General features: G+C 41.7%; 1 protein-coding gene and 1 long non-coding RNA gene across 5 annotated transcripts in view; one reads left to right on the top strand and one right to left on the bottom strand.

Moving 5' to 3' along the window:
- Positions 1 to 74: 74 nt before the first annotated feature.
- Positions 75 to 18,952, bottom strand: coasy (Coenzyme A synthase). Of its 4 annotated transcripts, none has more exons than XM_021565340.3 (10): positions 18,767 to 18,952; positions 15,836 to 16,592; positions 14,783 to 14,997; positions 14,154 to 14,285; positions 12,884 to 13,076; positions 12,682 to 12,746; positions 7,972 to 8,056; positions 7,612 to 7,709; positions 7,080 to 7,226; positions 75 to 5,410 (listed from the first exon to the last, which is right to left on the bottom strand). In XM_021565340.3, the coding sequence occupies exons 2-10, from the start codon at positions 16,542 to 16,544 to the stop codon at positions 5,339 to 5,341; spliced, it is 1,716 nt and encodes a 571-aa protein (XP_021421015.2). In that variant the 5' UTR covers positions 16,545 to 16,592; positions 18,767 to 18,952; the 3' UTR covers positions 75 to 5,338. The 4 variants fall into 4 exon arrangements, with proteins under 4 accessions (XP_021421015.2, XP_021421013.2, XP_021421016.2 ...); XM_021565338.3 differs by having other exon boundaries at positions 12,878 to 13,073; XM_021565341.3 differs by having other exon boundaries at positions 12,884 to 13,073.
- The window catches only part of LOC149976613 (uncharacterized), a 59,303-nt gene continuing 52,171 nt past the window's right edge, over positions 12,954 to 20,085 (top strand). Inside the window, exon 1 of the long non-coding RNA XR_016487188.1 lies at positions 12,954 to 13,091. This is a non-coding gene — a long non-coding RNA (uncharacterized LOC149976613). The remainder of the gene's footprint in view (positions 13,092 to 20,085) is intronic.

Below are 20,085 nucleotides of genomic sequence, written 5' to 3'. Positions count from 1 at the left end.
TCACAGCTGTAATCTCTGCCAAAGGTGATTCTAACACACTCAGGGGTGTGAATACTTACAGTAATAGTCAAAAGTTTGGACACATTCAAGGGTTTATTTTTAATATTTTCTACATTGTAAAATAATAGTGAAGACATCACAACAATCAAATTATTTTTTTGGTTACTACATGATTCCATGTGTGTTAAACAAATCAAGATATTTTTTATACTTGAGATTCTTCAAAGTAGCAACACTTTGCCTTGATGACAGCTTTGGACACTTTAGGCATTCTCTCAACCAGCTAACACAATATCAGGAATAAGTTGAGGGGTATGAATACTTTGAAGGCACTGTATCTACGCTCTCCTAAACTGGTCCCAGATCTGTTTGTCCTGTCATGTTTAATCTATCTTTTCTCAATCTAGAAACAGCACAAAATTACTGCTACATTTTTATTCCACAATTCCTTATAAATATCCCAAACATTATTTTTCACTATACTCAACACTTTAAGTTTATTTTTTACTTAAAGCTATATTAATAAATACTTGATTGACCCTAAGCACTACAAAAGAAACTGTAGTCAAAATGCCCAAAGCTATTTGACTCGATTTATGCATTCTCGTGTCTGAAATATTCGTATTTACAGTACAGTTTGGTCTTTAGAGTATATTATACCTAGGATTGTCTGATGTCCGATGACCCATTTAAACATCCATATAAAACCAGGTCGCGAGGGACTTTTATTTGTTCGTTAAAACAGCAAATCTTCAAACTTATTCACTAAGTAGTAACATTAAGAGCTCGATTCCATCCATATCACGGAAGATCTGAGGTATAGCGCATTTTAAATTGTAAGGCAATTTTTTTTCCTGCGTTCGCAGAGACTGCATTCACAGTAAATGCTGCATATGTCGGTACAATCGGAAATGATCTTTAAATTTAAATTGCGTAACACCGCAGATCTTCTGCAATACGGATTGAAATCGAGTCCTAATTCTCTGGCCATGTTTCGTCTCCCACTATATCCACCCAAATGAGAACTATTTCTAAACGAGTGTGTGAAAAGTCAATCAGACACACACACTGGGGCCATACTTACGAACATTAGAAACAGAAAATCGTAGATGACAGAACATTGCATTGTAGCTGGTCGCATCAGATAACCTGGTACACCAGATGACAGTGATTATTTTCTGGAACAAGTTCTGCATCAGCCAATTGCAAATGTTGACCTAGATGGACATGAACAAATACTTCTCCATGAGAGCGTCCTTAACAAAGTCTCTCGTTATCATCCCACAGATGACAGTATTGCGGCAATGTTGTTATTTTCAAGATGTATCGCGAGTCCGGACTCGAACTCACGTTAGCAAGCATCCACACTAGAGGAAAGGTTCCTTGTTTATTGTTCTACAGCACACCTGTCAATTGTCTGATCAACACATCCTACTGCACGGGGTAGACATATTAATAAGGTCATAAGACAATTCAGTGCTTTCAGAGTGTGTTTGTTGTCATAGCGACAACCGCAAATAATACTTCATTATACATACATTGAAAAATATAAAAACGTATATTTAAAAATGTACCAATTCAAGAGCAAACACCGTTCAGCCTGCATATCTTTTACAGCACGTCATTGCTTACCTCGTTACTCAAAGCTCCGCTAACGATTCTACAACACAAAGCAATGAGGAATGTATTATTGTTATCAAGCGAGTAATCTGTGGTCTATAGATCAAATTTTAATAACCGCTCAAATGTCCTGTTTTGTTTTAGCCGAAATAACTGCATACGACCTAGGCCTGATTATGCAACCATTTGGAACAGTTTTGGGTATATTCTAGACAGTTTAGGAGGTCCAGAAAAGGAGTACATTAGCAAGCCACTCATAAGTTGTATTTTGTCAGGATGTATCGGTGCTAAGATAATATGGGCTTCTTCTGACACAAATGTCTCTCTCGCCTTTCAACTCCCCGCCAGTTCTTAAAGCTGTAGCCTATTTTACATGTACATTTTAGCAGACGCTCTTATACAGAGCGACTTAAAGTAGTGAGTGCAGACATTTTCTTATGCATGTATGTATGTATGTATATATATACATACATACATACATACATACATACATACACACATATATACACTGCTCAAAAAAATAAAGGGAACACAAACAACACAATGTAACTAAGTCAATCACACTTCTGTGAAATCAAACTGTCCACTTAGGAAGCAACACTGATTGACAATAAATTTCACATGCTGTTGTGCAAATGGAATAGACAACAGGTGGAAATTATAGGCAATTAGCAAGACACCCCAATAAAGGAGTGGTTCTGCAGGTGGGGACCACAGACCACTTCTCAGTTCCTATGCTTCCTGGCTGATGTTTTGGTCACTTTTGAATGTTGGCGGTGCTTTCACTCTAGTGGTAGCATGAGACGGAGTCTACAACCCACACAAGTGGCTCAGGTAGTGCAGCTCATCCAGGATGGCACATCAATGCGAGCTGTGGCAAGAAGGTTTGCTGTGTCTGTCAGCGTAGTGTCCAGAGCATGGAGGCGCTACCAGGAGACAGGCCAGTACATCAGGAGACGTGGAGGAGGCCGTAGGAGGGCAACAACCCAGCAGCAGGACCGCTACCTCCACCTTTGTGCAAGGAGGAGCAGGAGGAGCACTGCCAGAGCCCTGCAAAATGACCTCCAGCAGGCCACAAATATGCATGTGCCTGCTCAAACGGTCAGAAACAGACTCCATGAGGGTGGTATGAGGGCCCGACGTCCACAGGTGGGGGTTGTGCTTACAGCCCAACACCGTGCAGGACGTTTTTCATTTGCCAGAGAACACCAAGATTGGCAAATTCGCCACTGGCGCCCTGTGCTCTTCACAGATGAAAGCAGGTTCACACTGAGCACATGTGACAGACGTGACAGTCTGGAGACGCCGTGGAGAACGTTCTGGGTCAGTCATGGTGTGGGGTGGCATTTCTTTGGGGGGGACGCACAGCCCTCCATGTGATCGCCAGAGGTAGCCTGACTGCCATTAGGTACCGAGATGAGATCCTCAAACCCCTTGTGAGACCATATGCTGGTGCGGTTGGCCCTGGGTTCCTCCTAATGCAAGACAATGCTAGACCTTATGTGGCTGGAGTGTGTCAGCAGTTCCTGCAAGAGGAAGGCATTGATGCTATGGACTGGCCCGCCCGTTCCCCAGACCTGAATCCAATTGAGCACATCTGGGACATCATGTCTCGCTCCATCCACCAACGCCACATTGCACCACAGATCCCTCAGGAGACCATCCGCCACCTCATCAGGAGCATGCCCCAAGCATTGTAGGGAGGTCATACAGGCACGTGGAGGCCACACACACTACTGAGCCTCATTTTGACTTGTTTTAAGGACATTACATCAAAGTTGGATCAGCCTGTAGTGTGGTTTTCCACTTTAATTTTGAGTGTGACTCCAAATCCAGAACTCCATGGGTTGATAAATTTGATTTCCATTGATCATTTGTGTGTGATTTTGTTGTCAGCACATTCAACTATGTAAAGAAAGAAGCATTTAATAAGAATATTTCATTCATTCAGATCTAGGATGTGTTATTTTAGTGTTCCCTTTATTTTTTTGAGCAGTGTATATGTATATATATATATATATATATATATATATATATATATATTTTTTTTTTTAATTTTTTTATTCAGCAAGCAAGAGAGCATCTCTCCTCCAATAGGCTATTATTAAATAATATAACGTCAAAACAAGTGTCCAACAAGCAATTGTAATTTGGCTTTACCTGGAAATCCACACGATTTAAGACGAATAGCCGAGGCAGCGAAGATGCCAGGTGCATAATTGAGCAACAAAACCACGAACACAGACCGGCTCGAAATGTGTAGCCTAAGTTGTAAGTGTATGCATATTAGGCCATAATTCATTAGCTCAATGCTAGGCTTAATACTGCAGTGAATATATCCAGTGAATCTACACACACGAAATAAAACAAACGTTAACGAAATCAGAAAACGAAATCACAGGTAGCCTACACTTTGAAAAGCTAACCTATTGATTATATTTTATATTCATTTTTATAAATCTACTTTGTCACATATGCGTTATTTGACTCGAGGCCCAACAGTGGAGCGTTTTTTCCCCTTCAATAAAAACCTTGCCTTCATACCTTGCAGTGTCTGGGCCTTCATACCTTGCAGTCTCTGGGCCTTCATACCTTGCAGTCTCTGGGCTTACAGCCTTAGAGGTTCACACCACCAAATAGTCATAGTGTCTTTACTTTACCATTTTTTTTTTTTACGATATATGAATATAAAACATACATGTTGTATAATCCTCCTACATCTTTACTGTTGTGAAAGCACACGAATGTGTGTGAAATGGACAGGCCAAATTTGGGATTTTGTCATATTTGAAAACGTGAACATTTTGTCTAACGTTAGTACTAGTAGCCTAGTCAAGGATGCATCACTGCAATATTGGCACACAACATTGTTACATACCAACGGGAACAAAAGTAAACCTTAAATTTGTAGGTTTAAAATATCCCTTTAGTGACCTGGGTTGACCTATTTTAAGAAATGCCAAAGACAGGTTCTCTTCCAACGTCACGAAAACAACGCACACACTTCAATGTGGCAGAAGTCGGTGTTGTTGTGATTCTGGATGGCCAGATCTCAAGCAACAATGACAAGAAGCTGCCATGTGGGGAATTGTAGGTGGCTCGTTTCATCTAGTTTTTATCTTGTTCTTGATACAATGTCTTGTTTTGAGGTGTTGACTGATGTAACGTCTATGCTAATATGGATCAAAGTTGTGCAAATGTATTAATGTCTTCAATAAATATTGGAGACAAAATTAGTTTACATGTTGTCAACAATCAAAGTTTTGCCCCATAATTGCGTACTTGTCGGTTTTGTTGCTAAACAACCAACATGTCTATTGGTTGGTGGAAATAAAGTCTATAAGATATTTGATAGGCTGATGAGGGATTTTGTTCCAGGAAATAATCACTGTCATCTGGTGAGGTTAGCATAGGGCTAACGTGTGCCAGGTTATCTGATGGAACCAGCTACAATGTAGCGTTCTATTCATTTTAATTGGCTGATGCTCATTGAGACGGAGAAACTGTTTAAATTTAAACTGTTTCTAAAGTTCACAAGTATGGCTTCAGCGTCTTTTGCAGGCACACCAAAGCAACCGCTGTGGTGCTCTTTTTAAGGCAGACACGTCCCTAACATGATTGCACCCTGGCAGTTTTGGAGCCACCCTCGTCCCTTGCAGGGCTTACAGTGTGCAGTTCACTGTTGTTGTTGTGGTGTGTATGCGCGCGGAGGTCTGACTCAGGACGGTGGCTTGGCTCCTTCCCGACTCTGTTGGATCCGCTTCTGAAGAAGATCCCAGGCCTTCCGTACCTGGGATTTAAATGCAGAGGTAGACGTGAGAAAGGGTTCGTTTATACAATGCATTGACTGGTATCTACATCCTCCCTGAAAGCCATAATGAAAATACTTGGTTGTTAAACGTTAATGTGTAAGCTGCGTCCAGATTCTTCACTTTTCCCCCAAAGTGTTCACTTCCACACTTCCTGTCATGGATTTAACAATGGTGGAAACTAGGGATGTGCCAAACTTGCCATACTCTTATTTGTAGCTGTAAATTCACAGGGATAATACTCGTAATTGGAAAAACTGCTTTGAAACGCCTAAATAGAGGTTGACAATACCTAATCGTCTCTCTGCATTTTCATATAAACCAAGGAAGCTGCAGATCAGGAGCAGCGGGTAGATGCGTTTGCTGTCACTCCGTCAGAACGCAGGGGTTAAAGCAAAAATTATTTAAAAAATACTAAAATAAAACATCCCATCTCCATCTCAGATCGATTGTCTGCAGGGCCAAGTTAACCTCCCAGGTAAAAATGTCAAGACCATCATGCTTTTAAGGAAAGAGGATAATTTTGTACATTAAACTGCAAGTTTGACCAATTCCAATCTTTTTCAATAATGTAAAACACAAAATCATTGACGGAGAACTTTAACCCCTGAGAACGTGCGTCAGCCTTTCATCTTTTTTCCTACCCTCCCTCCGCTTGTTAGATATTTTATTAAATCCATGTTTGTTTTTCCCAATCATGGAAAATAACAAAAAAATACATCCGTTACGATACTCGTTTTGTCCGAGTAGTCACCCCCGAAAGGCGTCCACATACTAGGTTCGGTTTTCTCCTAGCAGAACTCGGCTACGCGAAGCGAGCATCAGTGCCTCGCATACTGCCTTAAAAATACATTTGCTTAAAAAAACAAGGAGAGCGGAAAAATTAGTTTTTCCCCTTGAGACACCGTAGCAACAACATACAGTAACACTTCCTCAAAATAGCCAGAATCAATCTAAAGATAAATCAAGAACTCTGTAATATTTTTTGTTACTGAGGTCTTAGCCGCAATTTTACATCTAAGTGCAGTATTTTTAAGGTGACAAAATGTGCATGAAAGTTGTCATTCAACAACAGATGACTAGTTAACACTTAATTAAAGAAACCCTACTGTCGACCACTCACCGACGAAGGGATGTAGGGTATCGAACTTGGGCTTGCCTCAAGAAATACATTTGTGTGCTCGAACAGCTGTAAGAAACTAAAACTGCCGAACACCAAAGTCATAGAATTTAGTCATAATTCAAACTGTTTTGACTGGGAAGCATACGGTAAGCTTTAGTGGAAACTCTCTCCAGCCAATGTTTACACCAATCCAATACTTTTTAATCCATGATTGGAAGTGTGCAAGTGGCATGCCCACTTTAGAAGAAGGGTGGAGAATCTGGACGCAGCTTAAGATACATAAAAATGATTGTTCCTATAAAAATGCAAGAAGCCTTTATGTGTGGATGGTAAAGGTTTCAGGACTTTTCAAATGTGCTTTATCAAGCCATTTTCCCCGTCAGTGTGTTTGGCTTCGCCCTGGGTCATGTTCATTAGGGAATACCGTAACAAAATGTTTTGCAATGGGAAAATGGACCAGTCCCTCCTTGTTTTCTTCCTTTTGGTTCCTAATGAACAAGAACCTGGACTCCCTCTCCCTTCCTTACCTGTTTCTGGGTGATCTCGGGCTCCCACAGAGTGCAGAGCACCACGTTGGCCTGCTCCACCTGCTGCGTGTTGGGCAACTGGCTCTGCAGCCGGCGCACAGCATCCTCTTGGCTGACACCATCCCTCACCATGATCCGAGACACCGCCTGGGGGGGTAGGAGTTTTGGGGTGGATAATAAATAAATAATTTTTAAAAAAAAGTCTGTATCAGTGTTGTGTCTTTTAGCATTAGATGTTATGCAAGGGTCTTACTCACAGTTACTGTGATTAGAGCATCTGCTAAATGACTCAAATGTAAAATGATCATGTAATTGAACTACCACTGTTTAAGTACCATTTTGTTTATTATTTTCAATTCAAAATGTTCTGGTATGTTGTCACTTTGACACTGAGGACAAAGTTGTGTTGAGGAGTTAAGATAAACCCTATGCCTAAATTCCAGGTTGTGTAATGCATCAAAATGAAAGAGTGCCCTTTGCGCAGTTATCTATGAGGTTATTCTCAGACGTTCAAAGCACAGATGTGGGATACCTCTTCCTCAGGAATGACGGCGACCCAGACCTCGTGCACGATGTCCGTCCAGCCGGCCTCCAGCAGCACAGCCGCGTCCACCACACACACCTGTTTACCTAGGGGGAATAATAGAATACATGCCGTTTAGAAGACACTTTTATTCAAAGCGACTTACAGTCATGCTTATATACATTATGTTCAGAACCCACTCTTCTGGCGTTGCAAGCGCCATGCTCTACCAACTGAGCTACAGGGGAACACAAGCCCACCGTCTGTACACACAGGTGAAAGCACACAAACACTGACACACACAAACATACATACATACACACACACACACACACACACAACTTTGACAAGTATCAATCAGCAACATACCTTCCTCTCGGGCCTGTTGGATCCTTTCCTTGACGAGTAGAGCTATCTCCGGCCACACAATGTCGGTGAGGGCTTTCAACCTCTCCTGCAACAATAGTAATACTAATTTATTACTTTCATTACAAGTGTAATCTTAATGTGCATACAATACAAATGTTACAAGACAAAACAAGTACAGATAACATATCATAAAAGCATACAAGCATAGTTTGAGGATATCAATTGATATAATGATTAACAGAAGCCGATGCCATTAAGTCACAGAGCCAAACTGACAACACATTTTCAGGCCCGATAATGTTTTGGGAAAGAAGCCCACAAAGTGCCTTTAGAAAGTATGCATACCCCTTGACTTCTTCCACATGTTGTGTGTTGCAGCCTGAATTCAAAATGGATCAAATACAGTGCATTTGAAAAGTATTCAGACCTCTTGACTTTTTCAACATTTTGTTACGTTACAGCCTAATTCTAAAATAAGGTAAATATAAATCAATCTACACACAATACCCCATAATGTTAAAGTGAAAACAGGTTTATATTAATGTTTGCTAATTTATTAAACATAAAACACATAAATACCTTATTTACATAAGTATTCAGATCCTTTGCTATGAGACTCCGAAATTGAGCTAAGGTCTATTGATCATCCTAGTGATGTTTCTACAACTTGGTTGGAGTCCACCTGTTGTAAATTCTATTGATTGGACATGATTTGGAAAGGCACACATCGGTCTATATAAAGTCCCACAGTTGAAAGTGCATGTCAGAGCAAAAACCAAGCCTTGAGGTCAAAGAAATTGACTTGTTAGTAGAGGGTATTGGGGAAGGGTACCAAAATATTTCTGCAGCATTGAAGGTCCCCAAGAACACAGTGGCCTCCATCATTCTTAAAATGGAAGAAGTTTGGGTGGGGGTTTACAAGAACCCGATGGTCACTCTGACAGAGCTCCAGAGCTCTCTGTTAAGATGGGAGAACCTTCCAGAAGGACAACCAACTCTACAGCACTCCATCAATCAGCCCTTTATGGTAGAGTGGCCAGACGGAAGCGACTCCTTAGTAAAAGGCACGTGACAGCCGGCTTGGAGTTTACCAAAAGACATCTAAAGACTCTCAGACCATGTGAAACAAGATTCTAGGGTCTGATGAAACCAAGATGAAACTATTTGGCTTGAATGCCAAGCATCACATTTGGAGGAAACCTGGCACCATCCCTACGGTGAAACATGGTGGTGGCAGCATCATGCTGTGGGGATGTTTTTCAGCGGCAGGGACTGGGAAACTAGTCAGGATTGCGGGAAAGAAAATAAAGTTTTATGAAGTTCTAGTTCTAGACTATGCTTTTCAAGAGGTGATGACATTACAACCAAATAGTTAACATTTATTTACAATCCCATGAAAATGGCAGGCAGTTGTCCATGTTTTTAGCGGAGGTAAAGCGAATAAACTACTGAAGGGAAAGCTGTCCCCCTGGAACTTTACAAAGGACTTAACGGTACAGTAGGCATCTACATCTGGTAAATCAATAACAACTAAACGGATGAAGACAGTTTGGTTTCTTATTTGCTAGCTGACGTTAGCAAAGATCAAGGTGTCTTATAGTTATAGAAATAGGACAATTGGAGGAAATATGTGTTTAGCTAGCAAGCCTAAGTTACTCCTTTGTTTATTTGTTAGCTAGTTAATTGCAGCCAATTAGCTGAGGCCGGACAAAGTTGAATTACTATTTCACGGATGCCCCGCCTCACTTTTCTCCACACCCAATATATCTTTGTGTATAATGCATTGTCCGCTCTCCCAAGTTGATGCCCAAGAGACCAAACAGTCTCAGATAAAACGCTCAGATCTGTTCCGAGCATCGGATTGGAAAGTGACACACACACGCTCACACCTGCAGATGTTTAATTTCTCTCATGTCGTCATGGCTGAAGCCAGCGCAAAGTCCTACTATTTATGTGTCCAGGTTAAACGTGGGACGTCCCTCATAAACAAATAGTCAGTTAAATGAATGGTTATTGCATAATTTCCAGATCTATGTTAAAGAACATTATTCACATAGAATATTGCATTCTATTTATTATACATCCTATCATATTCAAAAATTATTGAAAGGTTATGAATGTATTATCAGTTTATGAATCTACTTAATTGTATAGCCTAACAAATTCAAGAATGATTAACAATAAATACTTGTAATCCAATTAAAACGTTGATGTATAATAATGAGTTCATTACCTGAATGCGTCTCTATAGCCTAGGCGTTAACAAAATATTCATACAAATATGATTAGGCCTCTCATAGACTAGAGGCCTTGTAGAAAGAGGGTCAATCAAGTTAGCATTGGAAAAAATACATAAATCCAGCCATAGAGTGTAACCTTTAACCTTTAAAAAAAAAGTTTAACACGCACAATTAGAAGCATCAATCTATATTGAGCAAGCGTGACTAAATTCGAGCACAGTAACTTTGCTCACTGTATCCTCCTTCAATTGTCTCGCCTGGCTGCCTCGAAAAGGCCCCACCTGCTGATCTACACGAAGTGTGTGCGTGCCACTGGCGATGTACTTTGCTGAACATGCTAGCTGTTCTCGGTGGCGCATTATCCCTTCAAACGCATTCCGTCGTGGTATCGGTTGGCCTATTACTACTGGTAGTACCGGTAAAATGTAAGTTATGAATTGCAAATCACCGTAGAGCTGACACTGCGATTTCATTAATAATTTTGACAACAATGTGGTTGTCCAAAATACTATCAGCTTGCACTGCGTCTTTGCTGATGAATGCCATGCTCTCTGGCCAGTCAATTGGTTAAATTGCATTGTATTCAACGAATCTAATAGATCTGGAAATTATGCAATAACCATTCATTTAACTGACTATTTGTTTATGAGGGACGTCCCACGTTTAACCTGGAAAGACCCCTTGATTGGTTGAGAAATGTATTTAGGGACAATATTTGCACATTATTCTTTTAAATTCTTCAAGCTCTGTCAAGTTGGTTGTTGATCATAACTAGACAGCCATTTTCAAGTGTTGCCATTTAATTCAAAACTATCTAGGCTACTCAGAAACATTCAATATCATCTTGGTAAGCAACTCCAGTGTATATTTGACCTTGTGTTTTAGGTTATTGTCCTGCTGAAAGGTGAATTTGTTTCACAGTGTCTGTTGGAAAGCAGACAACCAGGTTTTCCTCTATAATTTTGCCTGTGCTTAGCTTTATTCCATTTCTATCTTTTTTTTCCTTTACCCGGTTTTCTCCTCAATTTTGTGGTATCGAATTGGTAGTTACAGTCTTGTCTCAACGCTGCAACTCCTGTACGGACTCGGGAGAGGCTAAGGTCGAGAGCCGTGCTTCCTCCGAAACACAACCCAACCACACTGCTTCTTGACACAATGCCCACTTAACCCGGAAGCCAGCCGAACCAATGTGTCGGTGGAAACACTGTGCACCTGGCGACCGCGTCAGCATGTATTGCGCCCGGCCCGCCACAAGAGTCACTAGTGCGTGATGGGACAAGGACATGTCTTTCCCGGCCAAACCCTCCCCTGACCCGGACGACGCTGGGCCAAATGTGTCTCCCAGGTCGCGGCCAGCTGCGACAGAGCCTGGACTCGAACCCAGAATCTAGTGGCACAGCTAGCACTGGCACTGCAGTGCCTTAGACCCCTGTGCCACTCGGGAGGCCTATTCCATTTCTTTTTAATCATAAAAAAACTCCCTAGTTCTTGCCGATGACAAGCATACCCATAACACGATGCAGCCACCACCAAGCTTGAAAATATGGTACTCAGTTATGTGTTGGATTTGCCCCAGTTAATTTCTTTGCAACATTTTTTACAGTTTTACTTTAGTGCCTTATTTCAAACAGGATGCATGTTTTGGAATATTTGTATTCGGTACAGACTTCCTTCTTTTAACTTGGTCATTTAGATTAGTATTGTGTACTAACTAGAATGTAGTTGATCCATCCTCAATTTTCTCCTATTAAACTAACTGTTTTAAAGTCACCAAAGTCATGGTGAAATCCCTGAGCAGTTTCTCCTCCGGCAACTGAGTTTGGAAGGACACCTGTATCTTTGTAGGGGCAGCATGTATTGATACTACATCCAAAGTGTAATTAATAACTTCACCATGCTTAAAGGGATATTATTTATTTTTTACCCATCTACCAATTGGTGCACTTCTTTGCGAGGTATTGGAAACCCTCCCTGGTATTTGTGGTTGAATCAGTGTTTGAAATTCACTGCTTGACTGAGGGACCTTACAGAGATTAGGTAGTCAGTCAAAAATCATGTTAAACATTTATTGCACAGAGTGAGTCCATGGAACTTTTGTGACCTGTTAAGCAAATGTTTGCTCCGGAACTTATTTAGGCTTGCCATAACAAAGCGGTGGAATACTTATTGACTCAAGACATTTCAGCTTTTCATCTTTAATTAATTTATAAAAATGTATAAAAATATAATTCCACTTTGACATAAAGGGGGTAGTCTTGACAAGTGACAAATGTAAGCTTTGACACGTCAAGGGGTGTGAATCATTTCTGAAGGCACTATATCTCTGCTGATATAGTCCATTCCATTGATATTTGAAAAGAAAACGCTAAATACAACAAAAAAAAAAAAACATCCCTTGCCATTTTTATAAAATATTATGTTCTCAAATATTATTGGGCTGTATTTCACACATGCCACACACAAACATTACCTTGTTTCCAAAAACTTTCCTGCCTAGTGCGCGTCTGTTGATAGTTTTGTCCTCATTAATAAGATCTGCAAATGATAAGAGTCATTCATTGAAACAGATGCTTTGGGTAAAGCCCTACATTATATCTGTTAAATCAATTCTCTACTATACAGAATATGATGACAGCTTCTGTTGGCTATGTGAACAGAAGACCCACCCGCACCTGATCCAAACTCCTCCAGCACCCTGTTGTAGGCAACCTCCCCCGGCCGGTAGGTCTCGTGGCCCAGCTGGTCGCTGTCGATGCGGACCGCACCCAGGGCCTCCAACTGCTGGGCAATGGAGCTCTTCCCGCTGCCACTGCCCCCGGTCAGGCCAATCACGTAGGGCACCAGGGGGAGATGGGACTTGTTCTGCTTCACAGGGGATAGGTAAGAGGGGTAAAGGTGAACGGGGCATCAAAATGCATTGGCAGTCATATGGGGGCTTGTGTGTAAATAATCACACTAAATGTCTGACATATCATATATCTACGATACTGACTACACATCATTTAATCATATACTAATTTAAGGCTCAGGTCCAATTAGACTACAATGAGATAAGGAGAAACTGAATTGTGAAAAATCAGGTCTTGTGATACCTGATGCATCCCAACAACGTGCTTGACAAAGCACTCGCTGGCAATTAGGGAATAGTAGTCTATTGTGTGACTGCAATTGCCACTGAAAGATCATTTGCGGTTAACGAAGCTGGATGAAAAGCATGTTTCTTCTGCTTGAGGAGAAAGAGTCCCTGAATATAGCCTTCTCTACCCTGGTAACCTTGCTGGAGTAACTATCAGTTGTTCTGAAAAAGCCCTGTCTGCGTCCCTAATGGCCCCCCCTTTTCCTATATAGTGCACTACTTTTGACCAGAGCCCTAGTCAAAAGAATTGCACTATATAGGGCAGGGATCAACTAAATTAAACCGCTGGTCGATTTTTTTTCTTGAGTGGATGATTACAGATAATTAGTCAATTGCAAATAGACCGCAAGCAGCACAAACAGATACAATATTTGACTAAAACAATCATTTCAAATCTTGCTTACATTTGTCTACGACGACATGTGTCTGTCTCTATTATGCATGGAAAAACGTGGGAACAGATTTCCAAAATTAAAATCACTTGGAGGCTGATTTCCTGGTGTTTTTGGTCTTTTATGTCCAACAATGAAAATTGGGGTGGCAAATAAAACCACCTGAGGGTGAAATTCAGCCCTCCAGTTGGGTAACCCTGATATGGGGAATAAGGTGCCATTTGGGACACAGTCCCTGTTATTTGCATAGAGATCAAAAATACTGAAATTAGCCCCATCTTTTGCCGGTGTCAGCGACAAACTACTCTCAGGGGTACACAAAATCCCTTTCTGTCTCAAATACCAAGTAGAAATTAGTATGGTATGTGTGACACCCATGAGCAGGCTGGAAGGGAAGAGGGGGAATGTGTGTACTTTTGGGTCTGCGAGGAGGGTCCCCAGGAGGCGTGAGCGGAGGCTGGAGGAGCTGATCTTCTCCTCCTCCATCTCAGTGTGGTGGGCATCCTTCAGCAGCTGGATCTCGTGCAGCACCAGTCCTGGAACACCCTAATAGGGCAGACAGTTGATGACAAGGACACCAGACATAAAGAGAATATATAGGCTACGTTCAGACGTCACACAAACAATACATAGCCAGCCATCCCTCAGCCTGTGCTGTATCAAGAGGCCCGCTCACAACACTATGACTGTCTTTGCCAGCTATTAGACACCACTGAAGCTTGTTCAAGTTGTACTGTATGTTTCTAAACCCAGAGACGCAACGTCACGAGACTTCCGGGAATGCTTGCGAAACAGACCAGGCCTGAATTTGGGATTCAAGAAGTCAATGAGAGAAGTGAAGAATTCTTCCTTAGTAGTTTGTCTCGAAATCTAAAGTCACAACCTGGATTTGAGCCAATGTCTTTAGTTCAACATGTTATTACTCCAACCTCTGAAAGTGACAAACTAAAATGTTTTAAATTATATCGAAGGAGTGCTTTTGATTTGACGGCCTGCACATGTGCAGTTTGACGCGAGAAGACCATTAAACCCAACGCACTTACATTTTCGAGGCGCTTCTTGTTCACAGCCTCGCCTCCCCTGCGGGTCTCCTCGCTGACCACAATGCATTGCAGCTGGGCATCAATAACGGAGGGTCCAAAGGGTTCCGAAAGGGGTACGAACTCGTACTGCAGCGAGGGCTTGACGTCCTGCAGGAACTCTTGGAGCCGCTGCACCCGCAGAGCATATGGCTCAATTAGCTCCCTTAGCACCTTCTCTGAGGATAGGCAGAGAAAGATAAGAAAAAGAGGTGGAGAAAGAAGAAGAAGAGAACGAAGAATAAGAGGCAATTTTATTCCGCTATTGCGCAAGCGCAAGCGTATCCGTAAATCCCCACTCTTCAATGTCAAGGATGAGTGCAGGGAATTTTCTGCCGCCTAAGCATTTTTTTCCCGGGTCTCCTAAATCCAAACAGTGTACAAAAATATATATAATAATAAAAAACTAACTTTATACATTTGTGATGGGAAAACGCTTTCAGTGTTAACTTAAATGACTAAAAACAGAAAATATGTAGAAAAGATAATCGACCTCTATGTTTTTCAATAATATCCTCTTTGAGAATTAACAATCCCCAAAATAAAAACTAGAGAATCGGGGGGGGAATTTAAAATACCAAAAACAATGAATTTAGCAGTATTGATTTTGTTATTATGTTTGCGCAAAACACAGTATTAGCCATGGCAAAATGCATAGGAAATTAACTTTCTCAAACAAAACTATTTTCTCTCAGCTCCAAGAATTTGAATAACAGGAAATGGCCTTAAATTCAAAAATGTCTACATTGTCAAGATGGGGGACCTCATATTTTGCACCGCCGACAGTCTGCACCCCCTGCCCACCACCTGAAACACATTTTGATCCAGAGAAAAAAACCTGGAGCACAGTGAATTCCAAAGTCCTTTTAACAATGGTAATCCAGATCAGATTATATAGCCCATTATGGGGTAAGGAACCCAATACCTTGTGTATGGATAGAAGACAAGGAGACCTAATAATGCCCAAAGAAACTTGTTTACACAGCAAACATTGTCCTTTCTCATCATTCCACTTACTTTTTAGAAGTTCTTGGTCACACACCCCGATAAGGAACCGCTTGTTCGCCAAGAGGCAAGAGATGTTCAGCAGCGTCTTGTGCGCTCCGTGGAGGCGGTCGAACGTTCCCCCTACCACCACGTCACTGTAAGTCTCCATGCGCTCCGACCTACTATCCCAGTCGTCCTTTTGGCCCTCCTCTACCTCTTCCTCCAGCTTCTGCAGCTGCGGGTGGAGTAGCACCGAGGCCAAGCCGGGCGTGCAGACGTAACAGTGGCCCGTGTACTTCTGCAGACACTGGGCCACCAGCGGGGACTGGCCCGGGTCCTGCAGGGCGAAGTCTGTTAGCACCACCTCGGGGGAGTGGGAGAGGGGCTGTGGGGAAGGGAAGGGGTTACATGCTACCCCTGTCCCACCTGTCTCTGGGCTGGAGGCGTTGTTGGGCTGGGCGCGGACGTTGGTGAGGAGCACTCGTACGTCCAGGTGGCCGCACACATAGGCAGCATTGCTGTAGAGCCCGGTGATAAGGCTGGACAGATCCACCACGGGCTGGATGAAGACAGGCCTGGGCTGGCCCCCGCCTGCACCCAGGTTCAGGCCTGGATGGAGATGGACGTAGAGGGTGCGCTCCACCACCTGGGCAGCCGAGCTGAGTACAGGGGCAATGCGCAGAGGGAGGGTGTGGAGGGGAGAGGTGAGCACCAGGATGCCCGTGCTGAACATGGACATGTTGGCCAGATGTGTCACCGGAGCAGGGACACACACTTGGCACAATGTCTGGGGTAGAGCAAAAGGCAGGGTCAAACCATCACAAAAAACACTGAGAAAACCTATACCTATTAATTAGTTACCTAAGCTAAAGGTCGTTATCAATAAAACGTCACAATACCATGCAGAGCATTCAATTTGGCTGCTGGGGAGCAAGGAGACCAGCGCCGCTGAAATGTGTATTTATTTAACCTTAATTTTATCAAGGAGTTATTTTTTAATCTATCCAGATATCTGTAAGCAGGGATGGACACCTTTCAAAGTATATGTTAGTACTAATATGGACACCTTTCAAAGTACATATGCTTAAATCAGAGTTATTTTTATGCGCCCTTCAGAACATATACAACATATACTTAGAATAGACCCCTGTGGGACACCTTTCGTAATATTCAGGAAACCCGATTTAACACCATCAGTGGATACACTAAGTTCTGTCAAGTGATTTTTACATGCAGTTACATGCAGCCTGGTCTAGGCCAATTGAGAAAAGCCTCTGAATTAGTAGGGAGTGATCAACCGTATAGAAAGCTTTGACAGGTCAATGAAGATTTGACAACTACATGCAATTTTCAAGGGATTGAAAATAACAAATGTTATCTATTTGGCTTTAATATCATCACCTCTTGAAGAGCATAGTCAGAACTACACATTTCCAATTATTCCACATTTAACTATATCATCAGCGTTATACAGCAATGCTTTTCCTGATCAGTAAACATCAATTGATCATCTATTTTCAGATTGGATAGGCTTCCCATCACCTATTGGCATGTACTGTACCTAGCTAGCTAAGCAAACAACATGTGTCATTTAGCTTGCTTCATCAGAGATTAAGCTTTTGGAAAGAGCTTTACATGGGTAAGCCCTCCTCCTGGTAAAGTTGTAAATCGGACTACTGTCTTCAGCACTATAGATGGCGAGCAAATATAGCCATCGAATTTATCCCCTGAAAGATAACGTCAATATAACAAGCTATCCCTTATATTCTGCTCGAAAATTTGACACGTAGCCTATCATGTCTGTCAGCTGCAATCTTGATGAAACTCTTAAAAACAAACTTTAGGTCTACTTACCAATATGCTCAACCGACTGTGAAAAGTTTCTACCGGTAGAAATTGCAAAGTAGTTTCTACTATGCAATTATATCTACTGGTAGAAACTTTGCACAATTGGTTAAACATATTGGTAAGTAGACCTAATGTATTTTTTAAATAAAGGATGGGAAATTAACCTAAACCACTCATACCTGTCAGGTATAGTTCACTTTTATATCACTCAAATATCCAATTAGTTGTGGCCAATATTGAGAGATATCGTGATGCTACACTCACGTATCTGAAATGACATTATCAATTTATGTTTACTGACCATGAAAGCAGTTAATTGCGGTATAACTCGGATAGCGCTAAATGTGCGCAATTGTTTTGCATGGAATAATAAGAAATGTGTAGTTCTGTGATGATATTTCAACCAAATAGTTTACATGTATTTAACAATCCCTTGAAAACCGCACGCAGTTCTCAAAGCTTTTAGCGGAGCTGGGGGGTCTGCACCTTAATGTGACGTTTTATTGATAACGACCTATAAGGGAAAGCTGTCACCCTGGCCTTTTACCAAGGACTAAACCGTAGGTAGCTACGTCTGGTAAATCAATAACGACTAAACAAACGGATGAAGACGAATGATTTCTTATTACTATTGTTAGCTAAGTTAACTATAAGACACATTGACCTTCGCTAAAGAAATAGGAACATTCGACGAAATGTGTTTAGTTAGCTTTTCTACTTGACTTGTTTTTGTTAGTTAGTTTCTGGTACTTGCAGCTAGCTGGATAGCCAAGTAGCTAACGTGAACTAGCTAGCTACGTTAACGTTAGTTGGTTGGTTATGATCAGGACATTGCCAACAAGTCAACCTCAACTCCGCGTTGTGGAGTAGCTAGCTACAGTTTCCATTAGAGTGGAGTTTTACTTGGCAACGACGTACACCCCGGAATATTGTCAAAATACTACACCTTGAATTTACTACCATGACATACACAACCCATAGCTATCATTGAAGTATGTCGCTAACGTTAGCTGACTAAAACCGAGCAAGCTAACGTTAGCTACTGTAGGTTGCGGCGTAAGCAAGCTAGTGCGTAGAAATAACATGAAGAGTGACAATAGTTAGTTACTTTACCTTGTGCAAATGCTGTAGCAAGGTAACGTGAGTTAAGTTTAAATCTGGTCTGCAACTGGCTATTCCTAATGGCTAACTACATTGTTGTACCACTGTCCAATATTGTTATTATTCTTTCGATAAAGAGACATGCCCATTTGACCTAGCTAGCTACCGGTTGCACATGGACAACATTCATTGGTTGATAAATTGATTTGGGGACATCTGGGTAATGCAGTCAGCGAAAATATCTAGCTATTCATTTCCATTTCATAATCAGCCGACAGAGGTCACTATTGATATGTTGGTGCTATTTGTGAAATACGAACTTAAAACAACATTTCTGCTATTGATAGAATAAATCTGGTTCCATTTTATTTTATAATTTATATTATACAAAGTTTTATTTATTTGTAGGCTATCTATTTTATTGTATCACACAGGAGTGTCATTTAACCAGGCAAGTCAGTCAAGAACAAATTCTTATTTACAATGACGGACTACCCCAGTGTAACAGTACAAATTTAGACCGTCCCCTCGCCCATACCCGGGCGCGTACTAGGGACCTTCTGCACACATCAACAGTCACCCTCGAAGCATCGTTACCCATCGCTCCACAAAAGCCGCGGCCCTTGCAGAGCAAGGGGAACTACTACTTCAAGGTCTCAGAGCAAGTGACGTCACTAATTGAAACGCTATTTAGCGCCCACGCTAACTAAACTAGCCGTTTCACATATGTTACACCAGCCAAACCCTAACCTGGACGACGCTGGGCCAATTGTGCGCCGCCCTATGGGACTCCCAATCACGGCTGGTTGTGATACAGCCTGGAATCGAACCAGGGTCTGTAGTGACACCTCTAGCACTGAGATGCAGTGCCTTATACCGCTGCACCACTCTGGAGAAAGAAAGAATACAATCACAGACAGGAAATGGACAGTAGGCCGACCACCTGTAAAAACCTGCTTGGCATCTCAGCAATGAACTTTGTAATGAACCTCAAACCTAGTCATGTTGCAATTCCCACCATCATAGACTATAATGTTTATTTTAAAACAGATCAGTGTCCAAACTTCAGTTCAACATTTATAAGTTGCACCACAAAGCATCTAAGAGTCGGAGTGCAGATCTAGGATCAGTTTGACCTTTTAAGTCATATTGAAAAAAGGTAGAACCTGAGCCTAGATCAGCACTACCGCTCTGAGAAGCTTTATACGCACCCGTCTCACCGGTCTCAGTCCTTATTTCTGCTGCAGATGAGAAATCATGGCCTTTATCCATTGTCAAAAGATAACAGATCAAATCAGTTTATTTGTTACGTGCGCCGAATACAACAGGTA

This window comes from Oncorhynchus mykiss, chromosome 16 (assembly GCF_057628025.1).
Source record: "Oncorhynchus mykiss isolate SJ-2025 chromosome 16, ASM5762802v1, whole genome shotgun sequence".
Classification (NCBI taxonomy): Eukaryota; Metazoa; Chordata; class Actinopteri; order Salmoniformes; family Salmonidae; genus Oncorhynchus; species Oncorhynchus mykiss.
Note: the sequence above shows the minus strand (reverse complement) of the source record. Positions and strands in the feature narration are given on the sequence as shown.

Coding starts and splice junctions, on each gene's coding strand:
- coasy (XM_021565337.3), bottom strand. CDS start 16,544: ATGTCCATGTTCAGCACGGGCATCCTGGTGCTCACCTCTCCCCTCCAC. Junction 14,998..15,835: donor TGACCAAGAACTTCTAAAAA/GTAAGTGGAATG, acceptor GCCTATCCTCAG/AGAAGGTGCTAAGGGAGCTA. Junction 12,747..12,877: donor GGAGTTTGGATCAGGTGCGG/GTGGGTCTTCTG, acceptor TATCATTTGCAG/ATCTTATTAATGAGGACAAA.